The sequence below is a fragment of the Eleginops maclovinus genome, chromosome 16 (assembly GCF_036324505.1).
Source record: "Eleginops maclovinus isolate JMC-PN-2008 ecotype Puerto Natales chromosome 16, JC_Emac_rtc_rv5, whole genome shotgun sequence".
NCBI lineage: Eukaryota > Metazoa > Chordata > Actinopteri > Perciformes > Eleginopidae > Eleginops > Eleginops maclovinus.
The window spans coordinates 11,940,808-11,953,226 of NC_086364.1; the positions used below are offsets into that span (position 1 = coordinate 11,940,808).

The 12,419-nt window shown below is 38.3% G+C and overlaps 4 protein-coding genes across 4 annotated transcripts; 2 read left to right on the forward strand and 2 right to left on the reverse strand.

Annotated features, from left to right (window-relative positions):
- The first annotated feature begins 2,498 nt into the window (after positions 1 to 2,498).
- LOC134878168 (hemoglobin subunit beta-C) lies at positions 2,499 to 3,255 on the forward strand. The gene is made up of 3 exons (XM_063904031.1): positions 2,499 to 2,636; positions 2,732 to 2,954; positions 3,045 to 3,255. The coding sequence occupies exons 1-3, from the start codon at positions 2,545 to 2,547 to the stop codon at positions 3,171 to 3,173; spliced, it is 444 nt and encodes a 147-aa protein (XP_063760101.1). The 5' UTR covers positions 2,499 to 2,544; the 3' UTR covers positions 3,174 to 3,255.
- A 973-nt stretch (positions 3,256 to 4,228) lies between these two features.
- LOC134878169 (hemoglobin subunit alpha-2) lies at positions 4,229 to 5,144 on the reverse strand. The gene is made up of 3 exons (XM_063904032.1): positions 4,935 to 5,144; positions 4,645 to 4,852; positions 4,229 to 4,440 (listed from the first exon to the last, which is right to left on the reverse strand). Exons 1-3 carry the CDS (start codon positions 5,027 to 5,029, stop codon positions 4,312 to 4,314), a joined length of 432 nt encoding a protein of 143 aa, XP_063760102.1. The 5' UTR covers positions 5,030 to 5,144; the 3' UTR covers positions 4,229 to 4,311.
- A 4,035-nt stretch (positions 5,145 to 9,179) lies between these two features.
- On the forward strand, positions 9,180 to 10,075 carry LOC134878702 (hemoglobin subunit beta-2). Its single transcript, XM_063904895.1, has 3 exons — positions 9,180 to 9,387; positions 9,547 to 9,769; positions 9,860 to 10,075. Exons 1-3 carry the CDS (start codon positions 9,296 to 9,298, stop codon positions 9,986 to 9,988), a joined length of 444 nt encoding a protein of 147 aa, XP_063760965.1. The 5' UTR covers positions 9,180 to 9,295; the 3' UTR covers positions 9,989 to 10,075.
- Positions 10,076 to 10,828: 753 nt separating this feature from the next.
- LOC134878398 (hemoglobin subunit alpha-2-like) lies at positions 10,829 to 12,150 on the reverse strand. Its single transcript, XM_063904422.1, has 3 exons — positions 12,001 to 12,150; positions 11,698 to 11,905; positions 10,829 to 11,059 (listed from the first exon to the last, which is right to left on the reverse strand). The coding sequence occupies exons 1-3, from the start codon at positions 12,096 to 12,098 to the stop codon at positions 10,931 to 10,933; spliced, it is 435 nt and encodes a 144-aa protein (XP_063760492.1). The 5' UTR covers positions 12,099 to 12,150; the 3' UTR covers positions 10,829 to 10,930.
- Between the last annotated feature and the right edge of the window lie 269 nt (positions 12,151 to 12,419).

A 12,419-nucleotide genomic window follows, 5' to 3' on the forward strand; every position in this document is an offset into this window, starting at 1 on the left:
AAAAATAAAAAGAATGTAATTAGTATTTTACTTATCAACCATTGATTTTTTTTTTCACTCAAAAGTATTAGCTTGAACATTTCCTTAAAATAAAGGTATGCATTCTGGATAAGCATATTTTACAATAATGTACTGTGATTGCATTAGTTATTATGCATTATGTGTACATCACTTTACTGTTTAAGCTGAAAATGTGAATTGAGCTACGTTTAATCACTTCTTTCAAACTCGTGAATGATTATATTGGCGTCAAATGGAAATCAATTGTGTCAATCATTACAGTCTGATAAATGTACAGTGGGGCAAAAAAGTGTTTAGTCAGCCACCAATTGTGCAAGTTTTCCCATTTAAAAAGATGAGAGAGGCCTGTAATTTTTATCATAGGTATACCTCAACTATGAGAGACACAATGAGAAAAAAAATCCAGAAAATCACATTGTCTGATTTTTAAAGAATTTATTTTCAAATTATTGTGGAAAATAAGTATTTGGTCAATAACAAAAGTTCATCTCAATACTTTGTTATATACCCTTTGTTGGCAATGACAGAGGTCAAACGTGTTCTGTAAGTCTTCACAAGGTTTTCGCACACTGTTGCTGGTATTTTGGCCCATTCCTCCATGCAGATCTCCTCTAAAGCAGTGATGTTTTGGGGCTGTCGCTGGGCAACACGGACTTTCAACTCCTTCCAAAGATTTTCTATGTGGTTGAGATCTGGAGACTGGCTAGGCCACTCCAGGACCTTGAAATGCTTCTTACGAAGCCACTCCTTCGTTGCCCTGGCGGTGTGTTTGGGATCATTGTCATGCTGAAAGACCCAGCCACGCTTCATCTTCAGTGCCCTTGCTGATGGAAGGAGGTTATCACTCAAAATCTCACGATACAGGGCCCCATTCATTCTTTCCTTTACACAGATCAGTCGTCCTGGTCCCTTTGCAGAAAAACAGCCCCAAAGCATGATGTTTCCACCCCCATGCTTCACAGTAGGTATGGTGTTCTTTGGATGCAACTCTGCATTCTTTCTCCTCCAAACACGACGAGTTGAGTTTTTACCAAAAAGTTCTATTTTGGTTTCATCTGACCATATGACATTCTCCCAATCCTCTTCTGGATCATCCAAATGCCCTCTAGCAAACTTCAGACGGGCCTGGACATGTACTGGCTTAAGCAGGGTGACACGTCTGGAACTGCAGGATTTAAGTCCCTGGCGGCGTAGTGTGTTACTGATGGTAGCCTCTGTTACTTTGGTCCCAGCTCTCGGCAGGTCATTCACTAGGTCCCCCCGTGTGGTTCTGGGATTTTTGCTCACCGTTCTTGTGATCATTTTGACCTCACGGGGTGAGATCTTGCGTGGAGCCCCAGATCGAGGGAGATTAGCAGTGGTCTTGTATGTCTTCCATTTTCTAATAATTGCTCCCACAGTTGATTTCTTCACACCAAGCTGCTTACCTATTGCAGATTCAGTTTTCCCAGCCTGGTGCAGGTCTACAATTTAGTCTCTAGTCTCCTTTGACAGCTCTTTGGTCTTGGCCATAGTGGAGTTTGGAGTATGACTGTTTGAGGTTGTGGACAGGTGTCTTTTATACTGATAACGAGTTCAAAAAGGTGCCATTAATACAGGTAACGAGTGGAGGACAGAGGCGCCTCTTAAAGAAGAAGTTACAGGTCTGTGAGAGCCAGAAATCTTGCTTGTTTGTAGGTGACCAAATACTTACTTTACCGAGGAATTTACCAATTAATTCATTAAAAATCCTACAATGTGATTTCCTGGATTGTTTCCCCCATTCTGTCTCTCATAGTTGAAGTGTCCCTATGATGAAAATTACAGGCATCTCTCATCTTTTTAAATGGGAGAACTTGCACAATTGGTGGCTGACTAAATACTTTTTTGCCCCACTGTATATATGAATTGATCGCGAAAAAATCATGCATCAGTGGGGATAATGCAAATTGGTTTTATACATGACCAGAACGTTGCATGAAATGGAGTTATGCTGCTTTTGTGCGTCTATAGGAGCACCCCAGATGTTTTACTTCCTCGGTGGTATGGATCATAGAAAACACACAAGTAGTAATTGACTTTTTCTGGATTTTTTTCTTGCAGGATAATTAATTTATAACAATGAAACGACTGTCATGTAAAATTGGTTGTTCTCATAAGAAATAATAATAAAAAAGAAACATAACTACACCTATAAGCAGTTCTTCGTTTTGAATAGGCTATCGTGTTCTTTTGACAGCACTCAAGCAATTTATGTTGTTTTTTGTGTGTGGGATCATTGCAGGCCCATATTGATATAAGCAGAGAAACAACTGCCAACATTTTAATATCCTAGTTTTCGGACACAATCTAAGTATCGCAGATTTGTCCTTTCCTTATCAATTTGGCAAAACCGTAATACTCGGCCAACCCACTCTGTAATTCCATCCAATGATTGAATTGGATTCAAATCGCACATTTTGGGAGGAGTGAAACGGTTCTTTTAAAAGTTGCATCTGCTACAGACCAGCACACAACTTGTGAATCGAATCTAAAGCTGACAAAATGGTCGAATGGACAGACTTCGAGCGCGCCACCATCAAGGACATCTTCTCCAAGATGGAATATGATGTGGTGGGCCCTGCAACCCTTACCAGGTGAGACACTTTTTAAAAAAAAGGCTATTTCACTTAAAATAAATGCACAAAATATATCTGTTTATGTCTGTATTTATGTTTTCTTGTTAACCCAGGTGTCTGGTCGTGTACCCCTGGACTCAGAGGTATTTCGGCAAATTTGGAAATCTCTACAATTCCGAAGCGATTTCTGCTAATGCCAATGTTTCCAAACACGGAACAACCATCCTCCACGGTCTGGACCGGGCTGTGAAGAACATGGACGACATCAGAAACACCTACGCCGAACTGAGCGTGCTGCACTCCGAGAAACTGCACGTGGACCCCGACAATTTCAGGGTACCGCTTTTGAACAAATTGAATTATTCATATAGAGAGATGACCAACCTTTCATGTTGCTGATGTTTTCTGATGCTTGCTGTGTTGCAGCTCCTCGCCGACTGCCTGACCATCGTGGTTGCTGGTCGGTTTGGCAGCGCCTTTACTGCTGAGGTGCAGGCAGCTTTCCAGAAGTTCCTGGTCGTGGTGGTGTCCTCCCTGGGAAGACAGTACCATTAGAGACATCACATGCTGAGCAAAAAAAACTCTGTTCTTTTCGTAATGTCTTAAAGGCATAAATAAATAAAACAAGCATAAACAACGTGTACGTCTTCTCCCTGTTTGTGTTAATAATGGTCAAACCAGGAAGATGTCAATTTTCACTGTGAAAACATTTTTCACAATGCATGTTAAGTGGTGGAATAGGTTTTTAAAATACCCTTAAAGCTTCAATAATGAAATGTTAGTAGGCTACTGCAATTGGATTTCTGAATTTAAAGTACATTGGTATCGTCAGCTTTACGCACTGATGAAATGTTTAAATTGTTATAATATAGATATAGTGTATTTGACAATATCATTATGAGATTACTATAATTAACGTAACATTACATTTTTTTTATTATTTCTTACTGAAACGAAGTGGCGTAGAAGAGAGCCTTAAAGCACAAAACACACAAGTACTGTAGGCCTTCATGTACACAGGTATAAAGGAAGAGATAAAATAACACAAATGATACAGAATTATGGTTAAATGATGATGGGTCAATATTAATATTCACATTACTATACAATAAATATGAATAATGCCTTTATATTAAAATGATTTTAAAAAACAAGAAATAATCTAATATCATGTATAGATTTTCCATTCTGCATAATAATTGACTGCGTAATGTTGATAATAAAAACTTGAAGAACCCTTTTTTCTTTTCATGTTTTTTTGTGATTGTGAAGTGATTTTTCAATTTTTGCTAAAGGGTCTGTAGTAGCTACCGCTGAATAATCGTAACATTTAACTCTTAATGTGTAAATATTTGTTTTACTAGTTTAATAGAGATACATAAAACAACATTTTATCTCTAACATGGTTTTAACACAGCCTCATAAGCTGCTATAAGGGTTTGTGCGCTAAACCTGCTCCTATTTTTTATTATAATATTATACATGGGTTTATGTTGTGATATCGCTGACATTGATTCCAATTTATATTTTTTCAAATGAATGTTTTACATTCTCTTGAACTGATCTGCCACCCTTTTTCATAACAAAAATTCATTCCAACACACAAACAATTTCATTGCATTTGGTATTTTTATTCATATTGACAGAGTATCAAAGCCCATGCTGCTGTCCGTCATATGCTCCTGTTGGCTGTTTATCGGTACTTCTCAGACAGGGCACGAGCCACAGCAGCCAGGAACTTGTCCATGGACACATGGACCTCAGGGGTGAATTCTTTGGGGAACATGATGGCCATGACCACAAGGATGTTGTGGGAGAGAATCTGTGAAAAGAGAATACAAATATTTATTTGTTTTTTGCATAACACCCGAGTGTCTGAGAAGAAATATCAAATATTGAGAGATAGGCTAAAGAACAAGGAAATAACATCTAGCCTACTGCAGTGCATCACAGATTGACATGCAGCTTCCTCTTCCCCTGCTCTGCTCTGTCGACTATCATGTTTTTATCATCATCAATTACGTACCTTGAAGTTGGCCGGGTCCACACGCAGAGTGAAGGCATGCAGCTCACTAAGGTTGAGAAGACCTGCGGTCAGGTCGTCGATTTTGGACACAGCGACTCCAACTCCTGTCATCACAGTCATTCCGTGCTTCCTCACCGGCTCAGATCCGGGAGTTAGCGTCTTCCAGTGGGAGAAGTAGGTCTTGGTCTGCGGGTACACCACCAGCATCCTGGGAAGTACATTTGAGTGAGTGAATAAGCGATAGTAATAGGACACAAATAAACATGTATTTTAGGTGGGATCATATTTACCTGGACAGAGCATCGTTGCCAATGTCCTCGGCCTTGCCAGAGACCTGAGACCAGAAGGCCGTGACTGTGTCCTTGTCCTTAGCACTGAGACTCATCTTGCCTGAAAAGCGTTTGGCTGTATGTTAATCAGCCCAAACGTTGGGTTTTTTATACATGAAACAGGGCATGGGCGAGACCGCACCACCTCCAAGATAGGCACACAACATTTGGACAGGTTCCAATGACGTGTTGCAGCTAGCACGAGATAAACGTATGGCATGGCTCTGTACACTTAACATAAGCGACAAAACAACAAGTCAATCATAAGTCATTTTCTTTTATGATACTCGAAGTTAATTCAAATTAGGTTGCATTCTTTTTGAATATATTTAAAACGAAATATCCTATGACCATGAAGCCTTTACATTGATTGATTACAAGATATTATTATCTTGTAATCTTACTCTTCAAGTATTATTGTAGTTATTATTATTATTATTATTATTATGATTATTGTTTAAAAATATATATTATTATCATGAAAACTGACATTTCAAACACAAGAAACAATGAAAACAAAGAAAATGAACTACAATTTCATCAAACATCATGAATGTATTTAAGTTAAGTGTATTTTAATATTGTCTAGTTTATTTTTAGGATTTGGTTATGATGCCAATATGACAACCCAGTTTCACGGCTGCCTGTGAAATGGTTACACAATGTAATTGCATCTATGGATTCTTTCAAGCTTACAGCTCTGTGTAATAATTGTTAGTTCTGTTGTGCCACACAAACTTATGTATTAAATGGAAGTATCTTCCGGGCATGCGCCACATTTTTCACATGCAAAGTTTAGGTCATTTTGGTCATTTGAGGTGAAGATTCCCAGACATGCTTATCTATAGTGCTACTTTGACTTTTAAAGGGCGGATCCGGTCAGGGGGAAACATGAGGCCAGCTGATACAGACAGCATCACCAAAAACTCGTGTCGGTGTGTTGGAGGTTTATCATTAAATGCCACTTCTCAATTATCCAGCAGAGTAATTTCCCCTAAGGTTATTTTAAGGACAGCTGAGAACCACTCACCTGATTAAGTTTGCGCTCATACAAATGTCTCCAACGTGTTATCCTGCCTTGACACACATCACATAAATTGCTCTGGGAATATATGTGGCTTGTTAATCGTAAAAAGTTTTGGTTGCTGAATTCGGCTGTCATTTGTAACCCTTAAACGCTACTGATCCGGCTCACTAGACTGGTGGCGGAGCTGTAAGGAAAAGTGCGTGAAACAATACCTCTGGAGACACGCTGTCAAACACTGACAGGAAACACCAATTAGAAATGGGCAGATGTTGTGTCACTGCAATGGTCTATTGGATCTCTCACCTTTGCCAGGTAAATTACAACTTAACAACATTAACTGTGTGACGTTAATGTTCCTGGCAGTAACTCAAACAACTCTAACGCAGTGATTGGGCTATTGGCAGACTGCTTGAAAAGTGAAATCATTGAGTCAGGAACATAAGCCAAAAATGTCCAGCTGTACGAGGGCTAGATATCGTTTCCGTTATGTCTTAATTAGTATCATAGTCTATAAATGGAAACATAACACATAAAGAAATCTGACATATAGGCTAAATCATGATGATAGTTGGCATACAACTATTGTGGTTCATGTACAGGTCACAAAAACCAAATTAAACATCTAAATGTTTTCTTTTTGGACCATCCATGTGTTACTTATTGAGTCACTAACTCTGTGGGAAGGATTTCAGTTTCTTGGATCTAGAAAGTGAAAATGTGATCTGTCGGTTGCACATTTTATAATAAGTGTTGCCTCATGTGGGGTTGTTTGACACATCTGCCCAACTGTTGTATTGTATGTAATGTATTTTTGATTGGGTATTTTAAAAGATTAAAAACTATTTTCTAGATTCAAGAATAATAATTTAAATTGTCAAAAATAATTAAATACTGAACATACAAAACAATTTCCTACGGGTGAAATGCTTTCAAACATTTTTTTGTTTTTGTTTTATTTGTTTTGCAAATATTATTTATATTTGGTGCTAATTGGTTGTTCATTTGTTTATATATTTCCTTTGGAGTTACACATGAGCTCCGGGAACACAAAATAGAGCGTGCTTTGCCATAATTGTGTTGGAGCGCCACCTAGTGCACTTGGAAACGTTCATTTAACTTTCGTCACCGTTGTACGGATTATATATCTGCATGGCAAGTTAAATCGTGGTCTTGCATTACATGAGTTTTATAATAAATGCAGAAATCTGCTCCTAGGTAACTACATGACTGAACAGTTGAAAGTAACTTTGTACTCTACCACTTTGTGCAATTGGTATATTTGATTGCTTAGTATTTGGCAAAATGAAGGCTCTGGACACACACAGGTGAGGGGGTCAATCAAACACAAATAAAATCATCATCATCATCATCATCATCATCATCATCATCATCATCATCATCATCATCATCATCATCATCTCAAGAAATCTTCTTGGATATTTTGTAGATGTTTCCTTTTAACTGTCCCTTTGCAAACCCTGTACAACATGTTTTATAACATAATCCATGCTAGTTTTTGGTATAGTTACTTCAAAAGAGTTTCATTACACAAAATGAGTAACAACACTAGACTTTTACCTCTGTCTAAAGCATCATTATATTTTCAACTGGTCAAATCGCCAGAACTGTCCCTATGTGCCTCAACTATCTGCGTGTGAGTGCTTTTCCTGCTGCTTCACTCACCTGAATGACAATGAAACCTTAATTTCATCATAAACCTTACATGTAAATGAAAACAGCTATCTGTGTTTTATTGGGTTTTGTCGTTTTGAGGATTGTGATACATATTTTCATGATGTGATGTAAGATTATATAAAGTATTTTTTTCATTTTAAGTTTTATTTTAAATCTTGCCAAATAGATTTAAGTTTTAGTCTTAAAATAATTGTCTTCCTTCAGTCTGCTCTTCTTCCTATCTCATTTTGTTTGAATGCATCATAAGGGAAGTACATTCAAAAGGAAGAAAGCAAGTAGATTATAAAAGGTGAATAAATTCACAATATAGGGACAAATAACAACCAACTGATGAAGTAAAAGTAAAAGGCTGGTGAAAATGGGTTTGTCTCATGCAAACAACAGTTGACTGTCTGTCTGTTTCCCATCTGTTTTCACCTGATCTCCATATCTAGTAAAAGTAGAACTGAAAAGTATTTCCTTTATATAACACTGATTGCAGCATGGGCAAATATCTAAAGCACAATGTTAAGTGTTATTTATACTATGTGGGGGTAGACCTGATTTCGATTTTAATGCCTTGTGTTTTTAGTTTTCTTGCCACAAGATGGAGCTCTGTTCTAAGTGAGTAGCCTCAGCAAGTTTCAAAAGAGAAAGAGGACATCGTTTTTCATCTTTTTTAAATTTAAATGTCTTAGCTCTATTTCTTTGAAATATAACAAGTATTTTCTGCAGCATATGTCTTTTCTAGACTCCTTCAGAGCGATCGGTCCGTTTAACACCAACATGTTGTTGTACAAATTTTCTGCTACAGACAGGAGCAGTTGGATCTAAAGGAAACATTTTACAGGACAAAGAACAAACAGCTTCTTGTGGTCAGTTTTGGTAAAGGAAAATGTGCACTGACCAAACGGTGCACAGGTCATAGGTCATACTTGCTATAATAACCTACAATAGAGACGTACAGCGCTATGTCTATTGCACACATGTGTTAGAACCTATATTTTTTATGTATAAGGTGAGATCCAACTCTCTTCAATAAGACTATTAACCATAAACAATACATCTAAATCCCACATCAACTCAAAACGTGTTAATAACATGGGTTACGCGATGGACAGCGCTTGGTGCTGAAATTATGTCAATCTTTGTGTTATTTAACAAAATATGATTGTCCAACAAAAAGGAGGATTTTCTAAGAATTAAATCATGCCTCTTCCTGCCCAAGATATCAAGCAAAACATTTAACCAACAAAAGTTTACTCCATCCTTGCCTTGATGATAGATAAGGATAGTCTCTCTCTCTCTCTCTCTCTCTCTCTATATATATATATACATTTTCTTTTTTGCATATTCATTCTCGTTTCAAACTTCAACATTTTACTTCAAAAATATGAATGGATATGACTTTGTATTGGACAAAGACAGATAAACCTGTTTCTATGTTTTTCTAGATCATTCTAGGCGTTGCATTTTCTCCTATCATTGCTGGAAATCTATGACGTGCAGCCCATCCCCTATCCACTCAGTTGTTGTGGGAGGGGAGCAGAAACGCTTTAAAAGTTGGCTCTGATGCCCGGAGAAGTCAGCATCTGCTGACCTACAACTTTAGAGCAGCAAAATGGTTGAATGGACAGACTTCGAGCGCGACACCATCAAGGACATCTTCTCCAAGATGGAGTATGAGGTGGTGGGCCCTGCAGCCCTTGCCAGGTGGGTCTTGTAGTTTTGCATTTAAAAGAATGCACTAGAGATATCTTTTCTTTCAGACAGCATCCATTAAAACCAATCCAGAATGCTTATTTCCAAGGCCCACAGAAACTATCCTCTAATTCAAGCATGTAATATTAATGTGTTCACATATTTCCCCAGGTGTCTGGTCGTCTACCCCTGGACTCAGAGGTATTTCGGCAACTTTGGAAACCTCTACAACGCCGCTGCGATCATGGGAAATCCTATGGTTTCAAAACACGGAACAACCATCCTCCACGGTCTGGACCGGGCTGTGAAGAACATGGACGACATCAAGAACACCTACGCCGAACTGAGCGTGTTGCACTCCGAGAAACTGCACGTGGACCCCGACAATTTCAAGGTACCGTTGTGGAACTAATTGAATTATTCATATAGAGAGATGACCAACCTTCCCTGTTGCTGATGTTTTCTGATGCTTGCTGTGTTGCAGCTCCTGTCCGACTGCCTGACCATCGTGGTTGCTGCTCAGTTGGGTAAAGAGTTCACTGGTGAGGTGCAGGCAGCTTTCCAGAAGTTCCTGGCCGTGGTGGTGTCCTCCCTGGGAAGACAGTACCATTAGAGCTGCAACACAAGACCATCACAAGCTGAGCATTTGTTTAAAACTGTTTTTGTCTCAAAAGCAAATAAAAACAATAAGCAAATCTAACAGGCTCCATTCTAAGATGATGTCCAATATAAACGATTATAATACACAAAGACATACAGCTTAACATACGTTTATTGCTGCATGTACTATGCTGGTTTTTTTTTTGTTCAACGTCTAACTAATAATAATTTGGTCAATTTTGAAATAAGATTTAACATTACATTATTTATACATCATTTTGTAACAGGCAACATAAAATAGAACGTTTAATGAAGTTGTTTTTAAAAATATTATAATATTATTAACAACACACACACACACACACACACACACACACACACACACACACACACACACACACACACACACACACACACACACACACACACACACACACACACACACACACACACACACACACACACACACACACACACACACACACACACACACACACACACACACACACGTGTGTGCGTATATTTGTATGTGCATATATTTATACCCTAACACACACTATATTATATATATATATATATACACACATATACTGCATACTTATACTAAATCTTTTCGGAAACAATCTATATAAATAAAATAATAATATACACACTACACACTTTTCATCCTATGATGATGACATTATTTGACCTCATTTACTTACACTGTTGACTTTTGAGGTTTGTTGCGTAAGATTTTGGTCTGATTGATGAAACAAGACTGCGGTCCACTTTCATTCTGCTAGTTTAATACCATGATTATTTATAAAAATAATTCAACGAATGCTGACTTTTGATTTGCATCAACATGTGAACATCATCCCAAAAAAATCCCCAAAGCAAATTTGTTTTTAAAGTTTATTCTTTATCTGCAGAAAGAGCTCATACTGATGTCTCCTTCTTGTCCTCCTGCTATTTATCGGTACTTCTCAGCCAGGGCCAGAGCCACAGCAGCCAGGAACTTGTCCAGAGACACATGAACCTCAGGAGTGAATTCGTTGGGGAACATGGTGGCCATGACTACAAGGATGTTGTGGGAGAGAATCTGTGAAAATAAGAAAATACACAGATGTTACACTACAGTATGCACCCATGAAACTTAAGAGCATTTTGTGCATGGTTATAACAGATGGATATGTTGCATGTCTGGAATCTTCTCAACGCCCCAAGTTTGAGAAACACTTCCTATGCATTTCAAGGTTTCAAGGTTTTGTTGGTCATATGCACAGCATATACAACGTATATGTTGGCAATGAAAATCTTATATCCCATGCTCCTCCAACAACTCAACATACATGGTGCAAATAAGATAAATTAAAAATGGTGCAAAAAGAGAGAAGAATATTTACAACAACAATAAGATTTAAGGATGTGAAATATATACATATGTGGAATACATTGAAAGTATTTAAATACACTGTACGGTAATGTAAATACTTTACACTGTTGAATGAGGAGGTATAGACAGATGCATATATTACGTATAAACAGATGTATATGGCAGATATGTATAATATATAGATATGTGTACTATAAAGAGATGTGTATGGCAGATGTGTGTAATATATAGATATGTCTACTATAAACAGATGTGAGTAGACATTCACAGAGCTCAGGAGTTCAGCAGTCTTATAGCCTGTGGTATAAAACAGGATATTATTCTGAATCACTCTGGCTCAGCACCTTGAAATTGGCAGGGTCCACACGCAGAGTGAAGGCATGCAGCTCACTGAGTTCCATGAGACCTGCTCCCAGGTCATCGATTTTGGTCACAGCGTCTCCAACTCCCATCATCACAGTTACTCCGTGCTTCCTGGCATTAGGAGAGTTGGGGCTCTGGTCCTGCCAGTGGGAGAAGTAAGTCTTGGTCTGTGGGTACACCACCAGCATCCTGGGAAAAAACAAAAAACATTTGTTAGTGACTGCAAATATAAATGCATGTATAGATGTTGGAGCAGGTTGCATCAGTCAGTTAAGTCACATTACCTGGCTACAGCAGCGGCACCGATGTCCTCGGACTTTCCAGACACTTTAGCCCAGAAGTCTTTGACTGTTTGCTTGTCTTTAGCAGTGAGAGTGGTCATCTTGCCAGTTGAACGTGTGTTACTGAATGCCGTGATGAGCCCAAGCAGTGAGGGGTTTTTAAGCTCACAACAAAGCATAGTAACACCCAGATCATCTTCTAAGATATGCTGCACAAGGCGTTTTGGGTTGCAGCCCCCATGAGATAAACAAGAAAATTCTTCTCATGGTGACTCTGGATATTTTTTGAATGTAACCATGAAACCCAAAAGTGACAAAAACACTTTTAAAGCATCTGCCTTTGTGTTTGCGTAGCCTACTTGAGAAAAATCCATAAAGTAGATTCCATAAAAAAATATATACTTCATGACTGGTTGCAGTCC

Bases quoted from the DNA above. Each gene is read 5' to 3' on its own strand.
- LOC134878168 (XM_063904031.1), top strand. From the start codon at position 2,545: ATGGTCGAATGGACAGACTTCGAGCGCGCCACCATCAAGGACATCTTC. The intron at 2,637-2,731 runs GTGAGACACTTT...TTGTTAACCCAG, and splicing joins GGCCCTGCAACCCTTACCAG to GTGTCTGGTCGTGTACCCCT. The intron at 2,955-3,044 runs GTACCGCTTTTG...GCTGTGTTGCAG, and splicing joins TGGACCCCGACAATTTCAGG to CTCCTCGCCGACTGCCTGAC.
- LOC134878169 (XM_063904032.1), bottom strand. From the start codon at position 5,029: ATGAGTCTCAGTGCTAAGGACAAGGACACAGTCACGGCCTTCTGGTCT. The intron at 4,853-4,934 runs GTAAATATGATC...TGTACTTCCCAG, and splicing joins GGCAACGATGCTCTGTCCAG to GATGCTGGTGGTGTACCCGC. The intron at 4,441-4,644 runs GTACGTAATTGA...CTCTTTTCACAG, and splicing joins TGGACCCGGCCAACTTCAAG to ATTCTCTCCCACAACATCCT.
- LOC134878702 (XM_063904895.1), top strand. From the start codon at position 9,296: ATGGTTGAATGGACAGACTTCGAGCGCGACACCATCAAGGACATCTTC. The intron at 9,388-9,546 runs GTGGGTCTTGTA...ATATTTCCCCAG, and splicing joins GGCCCTGCAGCCCTTGCCAG to GTGTCTGGTCGTCTACCCCT. The intron at 9,770-9,859 runs GTACCGTTGTGG...GCTGTGTTGCAG, and splicing joins TGGACCCCGACAATTTCAAG to CTCCTGTCCGACTGCCTGAC.
- LOC134878398 (XM_063904422.1), bottom strand. From the start codon at position 12,098: ATGACCACTCTCACTGCTAAAGACAAGCAAACAGTCAAAGACTTCTGG. The intron at 11,906-12,000 runs GTAATGTGACTT...GTTTTTTCCCAG, and splicing joins GGTGCCGCTGCTGTAGCCAG to GATGCTGGTGGTGTACCCAC. The intron at 11,060-11,697 runs GTGCTGAGCCAG...TTATTTTCACAG, and splicing joins TGGACCCTGCCAATTTCAAG to ATTCTCTCCCACAACATCCT.